Source organism: Danio rerio, chromosome 4 (genome assembly GCF_049306965.1).
Source record: "Danio rerio strain Tuebingen ecotype United States chromosome 4, GRCz12tu, whole genome shotgun sequence".
Lineage (NCBI taxonomy): Eukaryota > Metazoa > Chordata > Actinopteri > Cypriniformes > Danionidae > Danio > Danio rerio.
The window spans coordinates 60,579,409-60,602,104 of NC_133179.1; the positions used below are offsets into that span (position 1 = coordinate 60,579,409).

General features: G+C 42.4%; 1 protein-coding gene and 5 non-coding genes across 6 annotated transcripts; 4 read left to right on the top strand and 2 right to left on the bottom strand.

The window, feature by feature from the left end:
- The first annotated feature begins 1,388 nt into the window (after positions 1-1,388).
- On the top strand, positions 1,389-3,319 carry LOC141381988 (uncharacterized). The gene is made up of 3 exons (XM_073949093.1): positions 1,389-1,598; positions 1,676-2,181; positions 2,266-3,319. The coding sequence occupies exons 1-3, from the start codon at positions 1,389-1,391 to the stop codon at positions 3,266-3,268; spliced, it is 1,719 nt and encodes a 572-aa protein (XP_073805194.1). The 3' UTR covers positions 3,269-3,319.
- Positions 3,320-5,060: 1,741 nt separating this feature from the next.
- Positions 5,061-5,133, top strand: trnaf-gaa (transfer RNA phenylalanine (anticodon GAA)). Its single transcript has one exon. It is a non-coding gene; the product is annotated as a tRNA-Phe (tRNA).
- A 1,024-nt stretch (positions 5,134-6,157) lies between these two features.
- trnal-uaa (transfer RNA leucine (anticodon UAA)) lies at positions 6,158-6,230 on the top strand. The gene has a single exon. It is a non-coding gene; the product is annotated as a tRNA-Leu (tRNA).
- A 12,967-nt stretch (positions 6,231-19,197) lies between these two features.
- Positions 19,198-19,270, bottom strand: trnar-ucg (transfer RNA arginine (anticodon UCG)). The gene has a single exon. It is a non-coding gene; the product is annotated as a tRNA-Arg (tRNA).
- Positions 19,271-22,392: 3,122 nt separating this feature from the next.
- Positions 22,393-22,479, top strand: trnay-aua (transfer RNA tyrosine (anticodon AUA)). Its single transcript is given in 2 exon segments — positions 22,393-22,429; positions 22,444-22,479. It is a non-coding gene; the product is annotated as a tRNA-Tyr (tRNA).
- Positions 22,480-22,564: 85 nt separating this feature from the next.
- On the bottom strand, positions 22,565-22,636 carry trnae-cuc (transfer RNA glutamic acid (anticodon CUC)). The gene has a single exon. It is a non-coding gene; the product is annotated as a tRNA-Glu (tRNA).
- Between the last annotated feature and the right edge of the window lie 60 nt (positions 22,637-22,696).

The following is a 22,696-nucleotide window of genomic DNA, read 5'->3' on the forward strand; positions in this document are numbered from 1 at the left end:
GTACACGTGTTGTGCATTCAGATGAAACTTTCAGCAAGCGATAGCTCAACGGCAAAAGCTGTGGCTCCACAAAGAGTCTCTCATGCCCGAACACGGACTTGAACCCTGGACCCTCTACCGACTCCGCTAAAGCTGGGGAACAATAGTCTGTTTTGGAAGGGGAAGAAAAAAGCACAAGAAAAATAAGAAAATTTGAGAAATTGAGAAAGAAAGAAGCGAAATTAAGGTTATATTTTGTATTTTTTCCCCACCAGAAACTACTCAATGCATATATAACAGTACTGGTTCAAGAAATATGTCCATAAATAACACTTTGGGTAGATTACAAGGTTCAATCCCCGACTGGAGCAGGTATCTAACCAGGTTTAGTAATGGGTCGATCATGAACATTTCGTTCATTTTAAACGAATCTTCAATATGATTTGGGAACTACAAGTCCTCTCAGGGAGTGATTTGTTAATTTGCGCGTGCGTACATTTGTGCAGGTGGTATCGTTATTTCAAGTTTTCATCACATTTCGTGTCGTTCATCGCGGAAAGGCAGAAACCAATCATATGTGTTTAGAGCCGAAAAAGATTTGATCCGTTCACCTCTCGAGTCCTCTATTGGGTCTGAGTCACTCGTTCATTACGGGCCAATCATACGCGTTTAGAGCAGGAAAAATATTTGATCCGTTCATCTCTCGAGTCCTCTATCGGGTCTGAGCCATTCGTTCCTCACGGGCCAATAATACGCGTTTAGAGCCGAAAAAAAGAATTGATCTGTTCATCTCTCGAGTCCTCTATCGGGTTTGAGTCATTCGTTCCTCATGGGCCAATCATACGCATTTAGAGCCGGAAAAAGAATTGATCCGTTCACCTCATGAGTCAGGTCTGAATTTGGAGAAAAGCTCAGCCACTGCACTTGACACCACCAACACTGGTTTGAAGTGCAGCTCAGGTTAAATACTCTCTCTCCTCTCTAGAAAGATCCAATGATTGCTACCAGGTGGACACAGTTACCTGCAGGGAGAGAGAGAGAAAAAACACAATGCTCATTGTCCACCAAAAGATATGTCTCAGGACGCAAGCCCTGGGATAACCGCTATCACCCTCCTGGAGCATATACAGGCAAGAAATCCATTAATTAGTTGTTATGGAAGTTATTCATTACGCTTTTAATGTACTACACAAAATGGTAATCTAAATGTTTATTTTATCATTAGTTTTATTTAATATATTTTTTTTATTGTTTTATTTTTTTAAGGTGAATTGCTGGGAATGGAGCACCTTTACAGCCAGACCGGCAAAACCCTGACTCCGGTGCTCCAGAACCCAGAGGAGGAAGACAGGCTGGTGGAGGAAGTACATGACGAGGATCTACAAGATGATGGGTTTGAGGAGGAGATCATGGAGGACATCACAGTTCCAGTGCTGTATGAGGATGACCCCTGCTGTGATCTCAGAAACAGCCCCTCATCTTCGCCTCTGCCTCAGTCCCCAGCATCACTGGCTGAGCCGTCCACATCAGCTGGTGGAGAAGGACAGCTTCCTAGCCCAGCCCCCTCAGTGCCGTTAGAGCCATCCAAGTCTGGAGACAGTCTCTCTGTTGAGGCTCAGGTAAGATATATTAGGAACTTAATTTTATTTAGTCTTTTTTTATTCCACATATACTAAATTTATTCTGTATTTACCAGGGAGTTGTCATTGGACCTGATGGCATTGCTGGGTGGGACAAGGTCCAGGATCTGGCTGCTTATTTGGTAGGTCTTCGTGTGGCTCCTTACCTCACTGACCTGCAGGTGACAGAGGCCATCCAGCTGTGGACAGCTCTCCTGGATGTTGATAAACAGCGCATCAACTACCAGCCTCGACATCAGCCTCAGCTGACACATGGGCGCTTTAAGGCACCGAATCGCTCCGGAGTCACTCCAGGTGTGGAGAGCGTCAAGCGCTGTCTGATTGGACATCCTGGGGGTCCAGCACAGTGGCCTAGCACCAGCCGCTTGGTTGAGGCCATTTGTACAAAGCTGTGTGCCGTACACAAGTCCACTTCCAAGAAGGCTGGTGTTCGCACGCCCAGGTGGTCAAAAATACTGACCGATTACCACCACATCCGGGATCTGGTGCTTGGCAGTCGCAGGCTGATGGATAAAACAGTGATCCAGCTTTTTGAGCTAAACCAGAAGACGCTTATTCAGTGGTAACCAAAGCACATTATTTTCTTTAAATTACCTGAATACTTCTAAATTAATATATATGAATAATACATATCATTTATAATCAGGTTTCAACGGAGGCAAAAGGATCAGGAAATGAGTGTACTCACTCAGGGACTGACTCCACTTGATCCAATTGCTGTGGCAGATACGCAGCTTCCTTTGCCGAGGGAAAAATTGGACGAGGCACCATCAACATCAGGCCCCAAACACCAGTTTGTCTTTCCTCCAAATAAAAAAGGACAGGCACCTCTTCTTCGACCTGGTCGAAAGTCTGCTTCTGCAACCACCACAGTTTGCTCCTTCCTGCCGGATGCCACCACGGTGTGCTCCTTTCCACCGGCCCCCATGACGGAATGCCCCATCGCGCCAACCCCCACCACAGTCTGCCACATTGCACCGGCCCCTACCATGGTGTGCCTTGTCACACCGACCTTCACCCCAGTGCGCCCCACCTCGCCAGCCTCCACCACAGTGTTCCCCATCATACCAGCCTCCACCACAGTGCGCCCTATTGCGCCGGCCCCCACCACGGTGCGCCCCATTGTGTCTGCCCCCACCACGGTGTGCTCCTTTCCACCGACCCCCAGCACGGTGTGCCCCATTGCACCACCCCCCACAGCACCAGGTGTTGTGCAGCCCATTTCAGGACCTGGATCATTGTTTGGCACACTTGTTTTTAACCCAGACATGAGTGTGTCAATGGTGATTCCATCATTTGATGCACCAACATCCAGTGCAGTCCCAGCTTCACCTGCACCTGCTGTTCCTCTACCTGCACCTGCTCCACCTGCACCTGCTGTTCCTCCACCTGCACCTGCTGTTCCTCCACCTGCACCTGCACCTGCACGGGAACAGGAGAAGGAAAGTAGAGTCCACAAAAGGAAGTATGTGCGTGCAGTTACTTTTAATGTTTGCAGCAAATGTGGGCAACCAAAGACTAAGGAGGTTGGCCATAGCCGATTTGGTAATGCCACATTTTGCCTGCAAATTTCAAATGGCAAATCCTTAGAGAACTGGTTGGCAGAACAGCGCCAGCAAAATAAAGGACAAACTCCAGCTTCAGAATAAAGGACAAATTGCTGTATATATTTTTGTAAATGTTACATGGGTGCTCTCTCTCTCTCTCATTTTATTTAATTATTGTGTGTTAATATTTAGCATTTTAAAGTGGCACTTATAGGCCCACTCTTATTTTGTCTTGTGTGTACTTATTTAATATTTGTGTGTATTTTATGTAAAAATATATTTATATTTCTTTAAAAAATAACATTTTATACATTGCTTAAATACTATATTTTATATATTATGTGCCCCCACTCTTGCGTTTTATTTATTTATATTATTGTTTAATATATTGTGTATATAAAAATAAATATATATATATAAAGAGTTGTTTTTATATAATGTGTGTAATAAATAAATATATTTATAAATAGTATTGTTTTAATATATTATATGTGCATAATAAATAAATATATATTGTATTGTTTTTATTTATTGTATATTATATAGTTTATATATTAAGATATGTTTTTTATTTTGTTTTTTACATTTTTTAAATTGTTTTGCGATTTTAATATTTGTATTCATTTTAATAAACCATTTTGCATATTACTTGTTTTTGTGTGCATTCATTTAAAGTTATTACATAAAGAAATATAACATATATTAATATATACATATATATTATATATATATATATATATATATATATATAGTATAGTATATATTTATATATTAATACATAAATATATATAATATACTTATATATACATAAACATGCATACATATGTTTAAGTGAAACATTTTCATTCATTTTTAATTAACGTAATATGCTTTTTAAGAACAATATCCACATAATAATAGTAATATCAATATAATTGCCTGTGTTACGTCAATAAAATTTCAATAAGAGCGCAGCTGATTGGCTCCGCTGAAACCGACACTGATTGGATATTGTGTTACACAGATTGTGTGTTCGAATCCAGCACGCAAAAAATGACATTTAGAGGGACATGCAATATGCAACCAAAATACCACATTATGCACAGTCACAAAGCCACGAACACTACTGCAAGCGAAATTTGTCGCATTTTTCCATTTTTTTGCGGCTTGTTCGCTTGCGAGTGAGCGAGATGATTGGACCCCTTCCTATGCTAAGCGAGCGCTCTACCATTTGAGCTAATTCCCCTTGGAAAAATTAAAATCGGTAGTTTTTGGTGTGGTCAAAAATAAAAAATAAAAGATCACATCTGCTCTGTGGTGGCCTCTTTGCCCTGCCCGCCGTTTAGTCGTCAAATTGCCTGGAATAGCGCGCTTTTCTTTTGAAGGCCCTACCTATTCCTGCTCCAGTAAACGTGTGAGGAGCCCTGCATGCCGAATGACTCAGAATGACTCAGTTACTCAGAAATCAATGCACATTGGCACCACCTTGGATTGACATTCTGCTACTTTCCTGCAAGGCTGTTTTTTTTTTAATTCATTCCCTACAGCTCTGACAGCACCACACAACAAGCTTGAGGTTCCATGGTGTAATGGTGACCACTCTGGACTCTGAATCCAGCGATCTGAGTTCAAATTTCAGTGGGACCTGTTATTTTGCCAGCACCGCACAAAAAAAGCTGGAATAGAATGTTAACCTCTTGAAGGCCAGGGAATGACAGTTACTCTGGGCTTTCTAGTGCTTTAGGCAGGAAGTGGCCGGTTAGCTCAGCTGGTTAGACTATGGTGCTAATAACGGCAAGGTTGTGGATTCGATCCCTGTACTGGCCAAGCTCTTACTCTCTTAGGCCTCAGATGCATTTAAGGGCTCTGCTCGGTCTTACACACGTCTATGCTGCAGAAAAACTATGAAACGGCAGCTGAAATAGCTCAGTTGGGAGAGCGTTAGACTGAAGATCTAAAGGTCCCTGGTTCGATCCTGGGTTTCGGCAAAACAGTGATGTTGTTCTATTTTGTGCACAAGGGTCAGGTGACTGAAAGTCACCCAAAAAGCCTAGCTGCTTCACCCTTAAGTCCACCTGCTTCCGCTTGACCAAAACGCTATATTCCTCCCAGATGGTCACGTTGCTTCTGGCGATGATTCCAATGGCCTGATCGACAGCACTCTATAAGGCTATGTATTTAGCGCTTTGATGTCCCACTGCGGACACGCTGCTGAATAAATGAAAACTTTGACTTGATAGGGCTTCTGAAGGGTTGTAATGATATGTACTACACGGAAACCGGCAAAGCTGACGTAAGTAGTTTCGCTTTAAATCCTCAAGGTGCCACCAGCTTTGCAATAAAAGCCAATGTAAAAAGGCATGAAAACAGAGGTGGAGAATGCAGTCATTGTTCCCGTTACTTCTCGCATGCAAAGCGAGAGCTTAACCATTTGAGCCAATTCCCCTCAGAGCAATTAAAAATTAGCGATTTTTGACGTGGTCAAAATAGAAAAAAAAGATCACATTTGCTCTGTGGTGGCCTCTTTGCCCTGCCTGCCGTTTAGTCGTCAAAATGCCTGAAATAGTGCGCTTTTCTTTTGAAGGCCCTACCTGGTCCTGCTCCAGTAAACCTCTGAGGAGCCCTGCATGCCGAATGACGAGTTACTCAGAAATCAATGCACATTGGCACTGCCTTGTATTGACATTCTGCTACTTTCTGGCAAGGCCGTTTTTTTTTATTTATTTATTTTATTTTTTTACATTTTTTTCTCTTTAGCCCGGGCAGCACCAATCAGAAGACTTGAAGTTCCATGGTGTAATGGTTAGCACTCTGGACTCTGAATCCAGCGATCCGAGTTCAAATTTCGGTGGGACCCTGTTTTTTTACCAGCACCGCACAAAAAAAGCTGGAATAGCATTCTTATCTCTTGAAGGCCGGAAAATGACAGTTACTCTGAGCTTTTTAGCAAACATTTCAGGATTCTGCTTAGTCTCACAGACATGAATGCTGCAGGATACTTGTGAAAGGGAAGCCGAAATAGCTCAGTTGGGAGAGCGTTAGACTTAAGATCTAAAGGTACCTGGTTCGATCCCAGGTTTTGGCAAAACAGTGCTGTTGTTCTACTTTGTGCACAAGGGGCAGGTGACTGAAGGCCCTACCTGGTCCTGCTCCAGTAAACGTGTGAGGAGCCCTGCATGCCGAATGACGAGTCACTCAGAAATCAATGCACATTGCCACCGCCTTGTATTGACATCCTGCTACTTTCTGGCAAGGCCGTTTTCTAATTTTTTTTTTTTTTTTAATTTTTTTTTCTCTAGCCCGTGCAGCACCAACTGGAAGACTTTTATTAAGCTTGGCAGTAAGTGGCCGGTTAGCTCATACTGCCACCTGTAAGTCGTGGTTATTCTTGGTCACACCGGCCAATCACTTTGTGAGCTGGAACCAAGATTCACCCTATTCTTGGTTAAGGCAGCCAATCGTGTTCCGAGTTACAATGAACGCTATGGCCAATCAGAGCCTTTATACCATCCATGATTTGTACTGTAATAAAAGATTTCGTCACGGATTAATTCGGACACCAATTGCAAAGTATTTTTTTAACAAGGTGGTTTAAATGAATAACCATTACAGTAACGTTAATTACTACAACATAATTATTATATGATTGTTATAGATGTTTTATAACGTTATTTGGTAAGATTAATGTTAGCCGACCAAGCACTCTTTAAAGTTTTACTACAAACATTTTAATGCAGTTATTAATTAATTAATATGGATCATGCATGAATGCATCACTAATAATAAACCAACAATATAAGGGTCACACATCAATCCATCACTAATAATAATGTTATTATTATTAGTGATGGATTAAATTGTGACCCTTATATTATTGGTTTATTATTAGTGATGCAATCATGCGTGATCCATATTGTTTTATGCTTTATGATTAGTGATGTATTATGCGTGAGCATTATTAGATAAGTTTATGATGAGTGATGTAGTGATATGTGAGCGTTATTATACTATTTGTTTATAATTAATGACTGATGAATTGAGCCTTATATTTATTATTAGTGAAGTGATTCATTAATGTGTGAGAACAATGCACGGGCATTATTGTAACTATGGTTGTAAATGACAATATAAAGTGAAGTAATGTATAATAACTGCTTTAAAATGTTTGTAGTAAAACTGTACAGTGTGCTTGTTCGGCTAACATTAATCTTAACAAACAACGTCATATAACATCTATAACAATCATATAATAATTGTGTTGTTGTAATTAATGTTACTGTAATGGTTATTCATTTAAACCAACTTGTTATAAAAATACTTACTTTGTAATTGTTGTCCGAATTAATCCACAACGAAATCTGTTAATACAGTACAAATCATGAATGTTATAAGGGCTCTGATTGGCCATAGCGTTCATTGTAACTCGGAACATGATTGGCTGCCGTAACCAAGAATTTAAAAAAATCTTGGTTCCAACTCGGACCGTGATTGGCCGGTGTAACCAAGAATAACCACGAATTACAGGTGGCAGTATGCGCCACTGGCCCAGTGTGCGTCTGCAGTGCTCATTAGCTTGCTGCTTGGAAAGAGGACACGGCTCGGTCAACATGCAGTTCCTTCAACGCTTGCTGTGCTTTCTTGTCATGGCAAGTTGTGGTGTCGATAGGATGCTCTAACACAGAGCATGTGACAGTCCCTCCCAAGAAGAACTGTGATCCAGGCTCTGAGACTTTCTCTTCTCCAGGAGGAGGTTGCAAATGTTAGAGTTATTTTTGTCAGAGCAGCTGCAGCACACCTGGGTGGAAGCCCACAGCTAGGCTTGATGGTCTAGCCTGGTTCTCTAGTAGTTAGGATTCGGCGCTCTCACCGCCGCGGCCCGAGTTCGATTCCTGGTCAGGGAACTTCCTTTTCACCTCCATGGTGAACTTCGAGCAGTGGTGCCGATGATATCTTTGCAAAGGCAAGAAAGCAGCTCTGAGCACAAAAGACATCCTTTGAGCTGGAATCGAACCTGCGACCTAAGAGTCCTCCACTCTACCAACTGAGCTATCGAAGTCTTACGTAGCAGTTCCACAACCACACCCTATAGGGTAGCTGCAGTCCGACCGCTGGCCAAAAAGGACAGGAGCAAAAGTACTTAAGCCTTCCCATACCGGGAGTCGAACCCGGGTCCCTTGGGTGAAAATCAGGAATCCTGACTGCTAGACCATATGGAAATTGCCACTTTTGAAACCCAGTCTTGGCACAAACTCCAGTTCTTTCTGATCGCTGACACGTCCCTGCTCCGCTTGAACAAGTGCCACTCATACACTTACGCATTCTCTCATACACAGTTTCTTGGTTTCCGTAACTGAGAATCTTCTGATCCATAGTCATAAGCGCTATCCTTTGTGCCACTCTGTTCAGCACCTTGTTAGCACATTGCTTGAAGCAAGGAAAAGGCTCTGTCAACCCGGAGTTCCTTCACCACACATTCTGCTTTGTTTTTTATGGCAAGAGGTTGTGTGGAGGGGATGCTCTTACAGGATTCCTGACAGTCCCTCCATAGAAGACCTGAGATCCAGGGTTGGAGACTCTCTCCTCTCCAAGAGGAAGTTAAAAGTCTTTTGTGTCTCTGTGTCAGAGCACTTAGGTGTTGCTGCAGCTCAGAGACCTACAAGTGGAGGAGATTACACTGCAAGTTGGCTGGATGACCTCTAAGGGGTCGGCAGTTATGCCACACGTAGGCTGGGTTTGCGATTGATGTAGCTGTAGTAGACATTCATAAAAATAAAAAAAATTAAAACTGCTTACTCTGAGGTTGCGTTTAGGGTTGGGGTAGGTGTAAAATTGAATAAAACATAGCGGGTTACTGTGAGGTTGGGCCTAGGGCTGGGGTAGGTGTGATTTTAATAAACTGCAATAGGTTGTATTCTGTGCCATGTACAAGACATTGAATCAATGAAACTCACATGGAGGTTTGTTACTGTGAGGTTGGGTTAAGAGTTGGGGTAGGTTGTGTCGTAAAATAGCAATCAGTTTTTTATTATTTTTGTCTTTTTTTCTTTTAATCAAACACTTATTGGTATTGGTCATGTAAGGGTCATATATTAACTGAACTTCTAATGTTGTGGGTGAGTGCTGTGCATACTAATTAGTAGGGATGTAACGGTATTGTAAATACCGTCATACCGCAATATTAATTTTTTTCGATATTACCGAAGTCGCATGACTCGGTAAAACTATAGGTCTTCTGAGAAAATTTGCTCAGGCGAATGAAGCGAACGGGACGTAGCTAAAACTACATTTCCCATCAGCCCAGGCGTGGCCATAATCCTTTGCGGTCTGTTGTCGCTACAGATCCAGTAATGCGGAAATGGAGTGTGCTGCTAGTAGCGGAGATGAAAAAAAGATGGAAATGATCGAACCTAAAGCGGGTGTTGTCGCCGCGCGCGTGCTGAATAGCGGTGCTGTCGCGCGCGTTCTGATCAGCTGTGTTGTGGCGCGCATATTGTAAAGCGCCGAGGGGGGGTTGAGCACGCATATTCAAGAGAGGTGTTGTCGCGCGCCTACTGAAGGGCTGGATTGGACGGAGGTTGTGTCGCGTCGCGGGGGCACTTTTGATCGTTTTGGAAGGGCATTTTCTATCCAAGACTAAAAAGGGCATGGGCACTGCACAGGTTGAGCCCTATGTGTGCACGTGCCTGCAAGTTGGGGAATACGACTAATAGCAGTCATGGGGACTGCAGAAACACAGCACACTGTTCAGATTGATGCAGACATTGGCTTGTACCGCAAAGAGATCTCTATCTCACTCATGGTTTGTCTTCTCAAGTGGGGGAAAGACAATGCACAACGTTACCCCACTGCTGTCAACCTGGGCCAAGTCATATCTCTCTTGTCCCAGAAACCTCAGTCCCAAATGAGAGGGTTTTTTTCTGTTGCAGGGGACATTGTAAATACCCAGATATACCAGCTTTTACCAGATTATATTTATATGATAATTTTCCTTTAAACCCATCTCTATCTAAGTGAGTGAGTGATTAAATGTTGAATGTAGTGAGTTTTCAACAACACTAAATTGAAACTTTATTTTTTTACATGGTTTAATAATTTTTTGTTATTAAAATTGAAGTTAGTGTTTCAAAGCTTACAGATAGATGGCTAATTTGTATGTCATTGACACTTTTGGCACTTTTTTGGAGTATTTTCAAAAGTTTTTTTTTTCCTGTAAATGATTCAATAAATACCGTACCGTGACATTCATACCGAGGTATTACCGAACCGTGAAATTCTGATACCGTTACATCCCTACTAATTAGCATTTTTGCAGAAGTAGATAGATGGGGGTCCAAAATTAAATTCAGCTCTGCAGAAACTTCCTGTCTGAAGAGAGGTGTTAAAACTGAACACAGAACACAGAAAGATGTATACTTTGTTGTTGGGCAGATAATTCGTAGAAAAAGAGGAAGTATGTCCAAGGTGCGGCCAATGGAGGACTGAACAATGACTGACAAGTGACGTTACACCAAAACTCCACCTGTTAAGATCGGTGGTGTATATATGCTGGAGTCAGGAAATGTATGTTAGTTGCTGTGACAAAGGAGATTGTCACTGGCCTGTGGCAGAACTACATATAAACTTTTTTCCTTCACACGCATCCATTAAAACACTGTACTCCATACTCACCATCAGCCGATCACAGGGTGCACACTGGAGTCGCGCTGCTGCCGGAACGCATACATACAGACAAACACGCACACATTTCTAGTTAATAATCCCAAAATACATCCGATCCGTTATTACAAAGCATACATAACACTTACATGAAGCATATTCACTTACCTGTTGTTCAACTGTGTTTGTGTTTGTCTCGTCTCGCTGATCTTCCGGGCTGCGCCATGATGGCTATGGAATGCCAAAAGGGCCAAAAAGCCTAACGCGTTCATTTTATGCTCAAGCGTGTACTGCGCATGGGCAAAAGGGACGGCCGGCCGGAGATCCTATTTGTTGTATGTATGGGGGAGAAAGATTGTCCGGGACAATAAAACAAAAGTGGTTTATAAAAACTGGAAAATATAAAAATAATTAGTTATGGGGTAAAATTGTATAGTATGCAAATGTAGTGTATACATATAATTAAAATGTTGATCAATGAAATATTTATAGATATAGTTATTTGATACTTACCTGCTGTGATGATATGAGCCATTCCATACCAGTCTCCCCTGCTATATAAAGGGCAGAGTGAGCACAGTATGGTGTGGGGTGTAGGAGTAAGGTTGTAGAGTGGTGTGGAGAAGTAAGTTGATTATTGGATTTCTTTATTTGCAGAAAGAAAACGATAGCCAAGTGCTACTTGTCTTGTAAATATATTTTTTTTTGTTTTGTTTTGCTGGTTATTATTTTTGGGGAATTTTTCTACTGAGCACTGTAAATAAAGACACTTTGCACCATAGTGCTATTTCGACTCTGCCAATTTTTGAGGATAAGGCAGATGTATCTTTGAATAATATGCCATAATGTTCCTCATATGCTGTATATTCCAATCAACCAGGTTAATCAATGTGTTGTTTTAACCCTTATAACAAAGTAAAATGTTCTGTATGTGTCTGAAATGTATGATGTCTAGTATTGAACGAAAGCTAGTGACATTTGCAATACGTTGGTGTAAATGAAAAACTAGTAGTACAAACAGTATTCATCTTATACCGTTTGATGTAAGATAGTTTCAATCTTGCAAGAGTTCTACCACGTGAAATCTACATGCAGTCTGTTAATTATTGACCCTTCCTACGTCAGTACGGGGTGTGGCCCACCCTTCATGGCAGCTGCTTATTGGCAGACAGTGCCATGGGGACGAACCAGACCAGGTCACTTAAAAACGCCCTGCAACAAAGAAACTTTGCTTTTTGCATTAGCCGGCTTGCACATGCTTTTGCTCTCTGCCCCCTTTCGCCTGCCCGGACACTGCGCCGCCACGCGATTGGGTCACCACGAATTTCCATACAAAGTTTCGGGACCGCCGAAACTGTACGAACTTCCGCAAACCGACTCTCGGCAGTCTGTCACCTCGGTAACCCAGGACAACAGCCATTCTGGAGCGTGTGAATCCCAAAGACGTCATCGAAGTGAGTCACCACCCAATCAGGAGCACCTTGTTTCCCCAAGGCCAGCCGGCGAGGGAGATTCGACTTCAGCAAAAAGGGCGCAAGTAACACAAACTAATGTTGTCTCTAGCTGATCTTGTGCAGATTGATCTTAAGCAGTTAAAGATAAGCCATATCTCTGCTTTTGTGGTTTCTCAGGTGTTATTCTAAGATCTTGCAAGAAGTATTAGAATTAATTTGGGACGTTGTCAACTCATATTGCATCCTCTGAACTGCCTCTGTGTGTATGTGTGAATGTGTGTGTGCGTTTGTTTGTTGTTTGCTTATTACGTAGTTAGTTTCATGTATCGTAGTGTAGCTCAATAAATCTTTGTGCTCATTTTGTAAGAACTGTGTTCTTGTTTATGTGCTTCTAAGTCATTGCCTTGAGCTGTAGATCTTGTTACCTTGCTTAAGTTAACCCAATACTGTGTTATGTTATTATCGTTGGCCACGTAAATAATATTAACAAGATTGGTAAGATACGATGTGTTCTATTTGCAGGACAAATGGTAGACAAAGTGTGAATCTTTTAATCTGATTCAATCTGACTCAATTGAGTCGAATCAATGATTCGAATCTTCAGGATCCGATTCATTGAAATGAGCTAATAAACCCCTGATCGATATTAAAACATAGGTCCTCCGCACTGGCATCGGCTGTAGACATTAGCACAAGGCTAAGCTAACTGAAGTTCACGTTGTTGCATTGAAGTGTGTGGGATGGCTATGCTATTTAGCATTAAAGGTTAGTGTAGTAGCGCTCTCCTTGTGGTTTTGAATGCAGTGTGTTAAGTTGAAGTGACAACCTAATTCACGCTAGCGAGATTTTGAATATTGATTTCTCACTCTTCATAGGCTATTTGCCTCATTTTTCATTTTTCTCCCTTTCTTGGAAAAGGCTTTGACTAATGCAGATTTAGTAAACCCCATTGTACGCGATCTCATCGCTGGCTTAATCACATTTGTCAAATGCTTTTCCTGCTGAACCTGGCCTGTTTTATTAATTCAAATGCTCATAAGTTGTTGGTTTATTAGCAATGAATTATAGTTTATGACTATAACATAACGCTTTTGATTTTGATAATGCTTAATGCTTAATTAATGATTAATGCTTTCCTCTTCTGAAACTTATCAACATTATAGGAACAACCATTTTCTATGACTGTTGATATTTTAAGTTGATTTATAAGCACAGTGTTTACGGATTAATTTAATTATAACATTTATTGTCCTGGGACTTCACAAACACAATCACTATTCTGAAATTTTAATTTCATTTAATAGTTCATTGATGCTTGTCTGCCCTATCTCAATAACAGTTATTGATTAATTTTAAATAAACACTTTTGATCAAATTTAATGACATCAGTAATACCACGCATTCCCCATCATCATTAATTTTGAAATTGATTTGTTCTCATAACTGATTTGCAGGAATGCTTGCTGATTAATTAAATCATAATTGCGTTTATGACTTTGATGACAACCTCATTGAGTGTTAGCCTTAACCAACATTATTGCTATTTGGAAATTTTTTCCTTTTTCTATAGCAATTATTGATTGATTTAATTATAGCAGCTCTTAATCAAGGTTATTGATAAGATTCATATTTCTGAATCATTTCATGTCATTACTAATTTGAATTAGTTTAAATTAATTTGCAATCAAGTTTTGTTATTTATTTATTATCCTTCAGGTATTAAATTGCCTCACAGGACAGTGCTCCCCCTGGTGTTTGGTTGATGCAATGAGACAGTGTTGCCTGTAGGTGGCTACAACTGAACTCAAGTCATCGTTAAACCCAGCATACCAGAGCAGTAGCCTTCGATTAGCCAAACCCTGAAGGAAATATAGGATTTTCCTGTCTACTTATGCTAATTAGTTATCTTGATAACACAAGAAACCAACCCCTTTTGATGTATTGACTCAACAGTGCCACCACTCTGTCAACTTTGTAATTTGTAAACTTGCTCCACTTTCTATTTTTTCTTTTGACTGTCTTTTTCCGAGTTGACTACCATTACCTTTTTGAGACTGTACCTGTGTGAATCATGAAAGCAGAGAACCTTAGAAACAGTTAACAGATGTTGTGAAACCTAAACATTTCGTGTTAAAATGATCTGACTCTCTCTTTACCCTTTCTCGCCATAGGACGCTACCCAATCAAGGACGAAACGAGTCAACCAGAAGACAGGTGTTTTCAAATTTGATTTGAGATTCGCATCCAAAAGTGGTCTACTTGGTGTATGGTGTCAATTCTAATGAGTAAGAAACCAATACTGTCATTGTTATTGTACTTTCTTTCACAGCGGAGGAAATTTAATAACAATCACAGTCCTGTGTTTAGAGCTCCCCATGTCCAACTTCCAGCAGAGAAGCATCCTTTCACCTCATGCTTGACAAAAGCTAAAGGAATTGTTCTCTCTAGGAACCTGGAAGTAGCCATTTATCACTCTACTCCTTGTCAGTCTTCTTCTCTTCCTCTGTTCTCTAGCTGTCCTAACTGTGTGTGGCTGTTTCTCAATATGCGTTCTTCAGCGGTCTTGCGTCCTCGTGTTCTCGTGCAACGTCATCATCAGCTGCCTAAGTTCAGTTCCAATACTCAAGACCGCAAGTACGGAGGACGCGTGAAACTTCCCGGATGTGTTCTTGATATCGAGGACGCACCGATGCAGACTTCAGCAGCGAGCTCGCTCTGGAAGTCCCAGAAGTCATTGCGACTTGAGGTGGGAAGCGCAGCATTTAATTTAGATTTATTATTAAAGTTCAGAGATATCACTTATTTACCTCAGGAGTTTCCCTAAATGAAACGGTGTAAGTAAACATTAACATGAACATCTTAATAAAGGAATAAACACATTAAGGGTGTTTGTTTGATGAAATTCGTATTAAAATGTGTTTTATTTATATTGTGCAGACTATATTTATAATGTTTTTATGCAAAGTATATATTTTGAAGAGGGGGGAAACAATAAATCGTTGTATGAAGGCTGTAATGTTTAAATAATTTCCATTTAAAACGCGTGAAGGTCACATGACCATCAGGAAGAACGCAGCATCCCATTCCACAAAGGACGCGTTCTCTGCCCTCGCGCTCTCCTGAGTTCGTTCTTCCGAGGACACCTGGCAAGACCGCACTCTACAAGAACGCAAGTCCATTCTCTGCGTTCTTGGAATTGAGAAACAGCCTGTGTGTGTTTACTGACTGTCCCCACAGAGACTACAAGTTAGATGCACGCCCCCTAGAGGATCACAGTCACAGAGAACAACACCCACCTGTTTATTCCTCACTCAACAGTAGCTCACACCTGACATTACACACTGACACTTTTTGTTTGCCATTTGTTTTTGTTTTCTTTTTGTTCTCTTTTCTCTCTCTCTTTCTCTCTCTCTCTCTCTCCCCTAGGTCTGTGTCAGTGTCGGTTATAGGTCTTCCCCTTCACCCCCACAAACATGGCTCGCCCTAAAGACCCTGTTGGCCATGTTGGATCACAGGTACTTTGAGTCACGTCCTCATCGCCACCCTCAAGCTAAGTGACAGGCATTTCGCCCAGCTCCAGCACAAGCTGACGCATGTGCAGACCCGCATCAACCAGCTAGAACTGGAGGCTCAGGAACGAACGGAACAGCCAGATGAGACTGATCAAGCTGCCAAAGAGGAGATCGATAAACTTCAAGAAACTCTAGCTGCCACTACCCAAGAAATGGAGCAAGCCAACGCCGACCATGCTGATGTCGCTAACAAGCTTGAGTATGTCGAACAGCTACTGGAAGAGGTAAATGTTGACTCTCAAGACAAGGACAGCAGAATCAAAGCCCTCGAAACTCACCTAAGTGAAGCCAGACAAGAGGTCAGACGACTAACACAGCAGCTGGACTACATCAAAGAAGAGTCCAACAGCATTAAAGATGAACTCAAGCATGCATATGAACTGACACACAACGAGAAAGCTGAGGGGTCACTGCCAAAACCCTCACCATCTCCTTCTGTTCCAGACAGCCACGTATCACTATGTGGCCTGGACCTCAGAGACCTTGACAAGCTAGTCAAGAACCTGGGCAAGTTCACGCCGAATTGGCCAGGTAGCCAAGATGTTAACGCCTATCTGCAAGACATTGACTTTCACCTGGAAATGAGACCCAATGTCACTGACAAAGATAGACTGTATTTGCTCCGAGCAACCTCCAGCCCTGAAGTGCGCAGCTTCCTGGACCATCAGCCGGCTCACACAAAGACTGACTACCTCCTGCTCCAAGAAGCCCTCATCAGAGAGTTTGATGACATCGAGTCTGAACAAGGACTTGTAGTTGCCCTGGAGACGAAACAAGGTCACCATGAGTCTTCTCAAGCCTACTACAGCAGACTCAGACGAACCCACTTCGGCACCCGCAATGAACCTGAGATGGAAGAGGACCTGAACTTCAAAATCCTCTTCCTGAGAAACCTCCATCCTGGGGTAAGCCACCATCTTGGGGTTCTTGCATGCCCCCACACCATGAACACTCAGCAATTACGAGATTTGGCACACAAAGCCTACGTCAAACAAAAGACGGCTTCAGAGAAGATTGCCAAAATCCCTGCTGTTTATGACTTCAGCACTCATAGTCAAGATCTGGCCCTTGAGGATGCCCAAGGCCCAGACAATGCTAAACTACCTCCCAGTGAGTGGAATGTGTTGTCTTACAACAGACAACGAGACTGTCATGCTGATACCAGACCCAAACAGTGGAACTGTCGCTGGAAAGGACTGTCTGGACGACAACACTCACCTGAACGTCACCGGGAGAGACCGTGGAACAGGTCCACCTCATTTGCAAACCAAAAGGGGACAAGCTCGTGGGAATCAAGTGGTACTTCCAAGATAAAGCAACACCACCTTGACGCAACCTGCCCAAGAGGTCAACGAAAGAACTCACAAAGATTCCACGCTGATCAAGCTCCAACTGAATCCCCACAAGGGAAAACCTCACCATGTTTTGACACTCAAGAACTGATGAAAATGATCCTGAAAGAGTTCTTCCAACAAAGGGAAGAGGATCGGAAGTGGGAAAGGAAAGGAAAACCTGATTCTGCCTGACAAGCAATGACTTCACTAAACAGCACCTCTTCACCTCACTTACAGAGAACTGTAAGCACCATAACTTCAAAGACTCAATAGACTGTACCTGAACACCAGAGTTAGACGCTAACTCAACACCTGATGCCTCAGGTCACCACTGCATCACACAAGCACTTGTGGATGAAACCCTTCCAATTCCTAAGAGGGCTGTCTTGATCGTTTGCCACGCCGCTGAACCCAGAATCAATCCAAATCCTACCTGTGCCATGCCAACTCCAGTCCCTCAACTCCAAGTGACCAGGAAAGGGGAGGAACCAACCTGCTGACACAGACCCACTATCCTAAACTCTTATTTTAACGCTAACCTGTTTTTGTCATTTGTGCCATTTTAGGAAGACACCTAGCCCTAACTATGTTTCCTAAACCCAATACATGCACTCTCTCAAAGACGTCATCGAAGCGAGTCACCACCCAATCAGGAGCACCGTGTTTCCCCAAGGCCAGCCGGCGAAGGAGATTCGACTTCAGCAAAAAAGAATCTTCAGGATCCGATTAATTGAAATGAGCTAATAAACCCCTGATCGATATTAAAACGTAGGTTGATCCCCTACAGTGGATTTCTGATCTGAATTAGTCTAACCTGTACAATTATACATACAAAAAGCAGTGGCAATGATTCGGTTGTTAGATTTGTTTATGGATCTTGAACAACGCACCAGCTTAAATGTAAGCACCATTTTTGTGTTTGTACGCAGTCTCTTCTCTGTAGGCACCATGCAGGATTCAAAATGGCCATTTGCGTTAGGTATCTAGTTACCCTTTTAGTCATAACAGTTAATCTGGATGACAATGAAGGAAGTTTATGACATGCAAACACAACTTTAAAAGGTTTTCACAGCTACTGTGTTTCATCCAACAAACATTGCTCCCAACTTGAAGTGAGACCTTCAAAGACAACCCAGATGGGACTTGAACCCACAACGGCCAACTCCAGAGGCTGATGCCCTATCCTTTAGGCCACTGGTCCATGTTACCAAGTTTTTGTCATGGAGCTCTTGTATGCCCTCAACAAGATGCCAACGCATGGAAAACTGCACTTTGGGATCTCGATGCCAGTTTGCATTCCATCAAATAAGATGTTTGCAACTAATGGACAAACATTTTCTTTGTGTAATCATCCACATTCGTGTTTCATTGGTCCTGGGGTATGGTTTGAGACTGGTCTTGAGTTTCAAATTCCAGACAAGGCCACTCTCATTAACATGAAATCACAACCTTTCTGCAGCTATTTTCTTGTTTGCATTTCATCATCATCCACCTAACATGAGACCATTATTTGAAAGCCACCGGGTACTTGAATTCAAGATCTCCATTACCAGAGCGTAACGTGATTGGATAATTCACGCAAGATTGGACGAATCTTAATTGAAGTGTGCAGCAAGTCTGAGAATTTGAAGCGAACTATTGACCTTGGATCATCACGCATAAGCTTTGAGGAGACATGTCAGGATTTTTTCCATACAATTTATTTGTAACGCAACAAACACAACCCAAATGGGACTTAAACAAACAATCTCCAGGTTTGAAGGCTGATTCCTTATCCATTAGGCCACTGGGCCAATACTAGCGTTTGCCATATCTGTTGTATGGCTCAGGAAGTTCTTATAATTCAGAAAACAGCACTTTAGGATTCCTATACCATATTGCATTCAGACGATCTGGTGTGTACACCTAATGACAAAACAGATTCTCTAAAGAGTTTTCCATTGTCATGTCTTTTTGACCTAAGGGTATGAACCTAGCTTTTTGAAGGTCAACTGGATTGTGCTGCATAGCCAACTTAATAAGAACTGCATCAAAGACAACCCAGGTGGGACTTGAACCCACAATCCCCAGCTTCGAAGACTGGTGCCTTATCCATTAGGCCACTGGGCTGTTTTTACTGCCTGAGAACTTTAATATGCCTCCAGGGAGTTGCTGACGCACATAACAAAAAACAACTTGAACAAAAAGTAGATTGGACCGGTTTCACAGAATTTTTTTGTGGCACCGCCAAACAGACAAAAAAGTAGCATCTTATAGGATTTCTTTGAAGGAATTCAATTAGAATTTTGATCATATTTTGGAACCATTCCTATAGGATTGTTTTATAGTACAATACACAAAAATCCTTTTGGATAATTTCTACAGTATTTCAATGAGATCCAATTTATATCTTAATTAAGATATGCTTTTCTAATGTCTCTCTTAGCCTATTATACAATAGTTTTGAATGTATTCTGCTGTTTGCTAAAGCTCACCTTCATGTACTTGAGTGTACAGTATTACTGCACAAATTTCCAAAGAAACATGTCTATACCAAAAACATATACAATGTCGCTAGACCAAACTGTGGGCTGGCCCACTCGAAACAGAAGTTCACTTTGGGCCCATAGCAAGTCCACACAAAGTGGAGTGTATATAGCCACAATGGGCGAAGTATAGGTATACTATCTGAATCAGAAGTATGTCCTGTGAGCATGCTCTGTGGGCATTTAGTAATTAACAAAATAGTAAGGTCCCACTAATACTAAGTTGAGTCCAGGCACAAAATGTGCCTATAAGGTCTCAGTAAAGCACTTTTATGCAGGGCCATTGTGGCTTTAACACAAAACAAAACTAGTTCACTTCTACTATGTAGCAAAAAAGCACAATATCACTTCAAATGCATAATTACATATTTTGAAAGCATAAAGTAAAATCAGCAATAAATGAAGCATCTAAAAATATAAAGACAACATGGACAATTTTTCAAAGGTTTGGGACAAAACTGCTTTAGTTTATAAAAATGCAGATATAAAAGTAACCTTGTAAATAATTATTCCTTTTTAATATGTTAGCTTTTCCAGTTGAATATGTTAAAATATAATTTATTCCAATGATGTTAAAGCTGCATTTGAGGCATTTGTGTCCTACATAAAATAATTTGAGACAAAACAACAAAACATAAAAAAATATACTTAGTTAAAAGAAAAACTAAGTAAGATTTTCATTTGTGTATTTTAATAATAATAATAATAATTCGTTACATTTATATAGCGCTTTTCTGGGCACTCAAAGCGCTTTACACAATGGGGGGGAATCTCCTCATCCACCACCAGTGTGCAGCATCCACCTGGATGACGCGACGGCAGCCATTTTGCGCCAGACCGCACACCACACACCAGCTGATTGGTGGAGAGGAGACAGAGTGATGATATGCCAATCATGATATGGGGAGGGTTAGGAGGCCATGATGGACAGAGGCCAGTGGGCAGATTTGGCCAGGATGCCGGGGTTAAACCCCTACTCTTTTTCGAAGGACATCCTGGGACTTTTAACAACCACAGAGAGTCAGGACCTCAGTTTAACGTCTCATCCGAAAGACGGCGCTCACTGAGCAGTATAGAGTCCCCGTCACTATACTGGGGCATTAGGACCCACACAGACCGCAGGTTGGGCGCCCCCTGCTGGCCTCACTAACACCACTCACTACAATTTTATCTACCAATTGTACCTTAAAGGGTCACGAAACTCCAAAACACATTTTTTGAGCTGTTGACAGTCATATATGTGTCCCACACTGCTAAAAACACTATTAGGACACAAATATTTCACTAAAAAGTGTAAATTGGTTGTTTTTGCGTTATTTCAAGCAAATTTGTACTTCCGGTTTGAAACTAATTTTTGAAGCTGCGTCTCAACCATGAGATAATAGCGTGTATTCCAGCGTGCAGACTGGATGTCTGTGCCAGAGTGTGTCTTATTACGTTTTACAGAGCGGCTCGAAGGACATCTTTTGCATTCAGAGCTGCTTTCGTGAAGAGATCATCAGCAACACTGCTCGAAGTTTACCATGGAGGTGAAAATGAAGCTCCATGACCAGGAATTGAACCCAGGCCACAGCGGTAAGAGCGCTAAGTCCTAACCACAAGACCACCAGGGAAGGCCTGGCTAAAGGTTGCCCTCTAGCCTAGCTGTGGGCCTCCACCCAGGTGTGCTGCAGCTGCTCTGACAAAAATTACTCTAACGTTTGCAACCTCCTCCTGGAGAAGAGAAAGTCTCAGAGCCTGGTTCACAGTTCTTCTACGGAGGGACTGTCACATGCTCTGTGTAAAAGCATCCTATCGACACCACAACTTGCCATGACAACAAAGCACAGCATGCGTTGAAGGAACTCCATGTTTACCGGGCCATGTCCTCTTTCCAAACAGCATGCTAATGACCACTCCTTGCACAGTGTGTGCCAGTGGCGCAATGGATAAAGTGTCTGACAACTGATCAGAAAATTCTAGATTCAACTTTTGGCTGGCTCGTTTAGGATTTATTGCTCTCAGTCAGTGTACTGCAGTTGCAGTTTGCCCCTGCCAGAGTTGTTTGGTTCTACTTTGGAGTGGATCAAGTTTCTGGGGCTGCCAGCACATAGCCTGTGGGGCGCTCCCCTGGGTTCAAAGTCTGCCCCAACTGCTCTCATGTCTTGGTCCTGTACATCCCTCAGGACTTTCAGAAGAAACCAGTACAGCCACTCTCCTGGGAAGACAGCAGTGACAGCTTGTAGACCAAAATGTTTGCTGTGAGGCTAAGGCGTTCTACTGCAGCACAGATACGCATTCGAAAAGCATACAATATTCAAAAACAAAGTGCCAACCTAAAACAAGATTGCAGTCAAAATGACCACCTCAGACAAGTGTGATCAATGTTTCAGTCTCTGTTATATGTCGGCAAATATGTCACACAGTGCAGACTGGGCCAGTGGCGCATACTGTGTATGAGAGAGTGCGTAAGTGTATGAGTGGCACTTGTGCAAGCGGAGCAGGGATGTGCCAGCGATCAGAATGAACTGGAGTTTGTGCCAAGACTGGCTTTCCAAAGTGGCAGTTCCCATATGGTCTAGCGGTTAGGATTCCTGGTTTTCACCCAGGCGGCCAGGGTTCGACTACCGCTATGGGAAGGCTTGAGTGCTTTTGCATCTGTCCTTTTTGGCCAGCGGTCGGACTGCAGCTACCTTATACGATGTGGTTGTGGAACTGCCCCGTAAGCCTTCGATAGCTCAGTTGGTAGAGCGGAGGACTATAGGTGGGATGATGGCAATCCTTAGGTCGCAAGTTCGACTCCGGCTCGAAGGACATCTTTTGCGCTCAGAGCCGCTGTCTTGTCTTCGCCAAATGAGTACACCACTGCTCAAAGTTCAGCATGGAGGTGAAAAGGAAGTTCCCTGACCGGGAATCGAACCCGGGCCGCGGCAGTGAGAGCGCCAAATCCTAACCACTAGACCACCAGGGAAGGTCTGGCTGAAGGTTGCCCTCAAGTCTAGCTGTGGGCCTCCACCCAGGTGTGCTGCAG

Coding starts and splice junctions, on each gene's coding strand:
- LOC141381988 (XM_073949093.1), top strand. CDS start 1,389: ATGGAGGACATCACAGTTCCAGTGCTGTATGAGGATGACCCCTGCTGT. Junction 1,599..1,675: donor GTCTCTCTGTTGAGGCTCAG/GTAAGATATATT, acceptor TGTATTTACCAG/GGAGTTGTCATTGGACCTGA. Junction 2,182..2,265: donor CAGAAGACGCTTATTCAGTG/GTAACCAAAGCA, acceptor ATTTATAATCAG/GTTTCAACGGAGGCAAAAGG.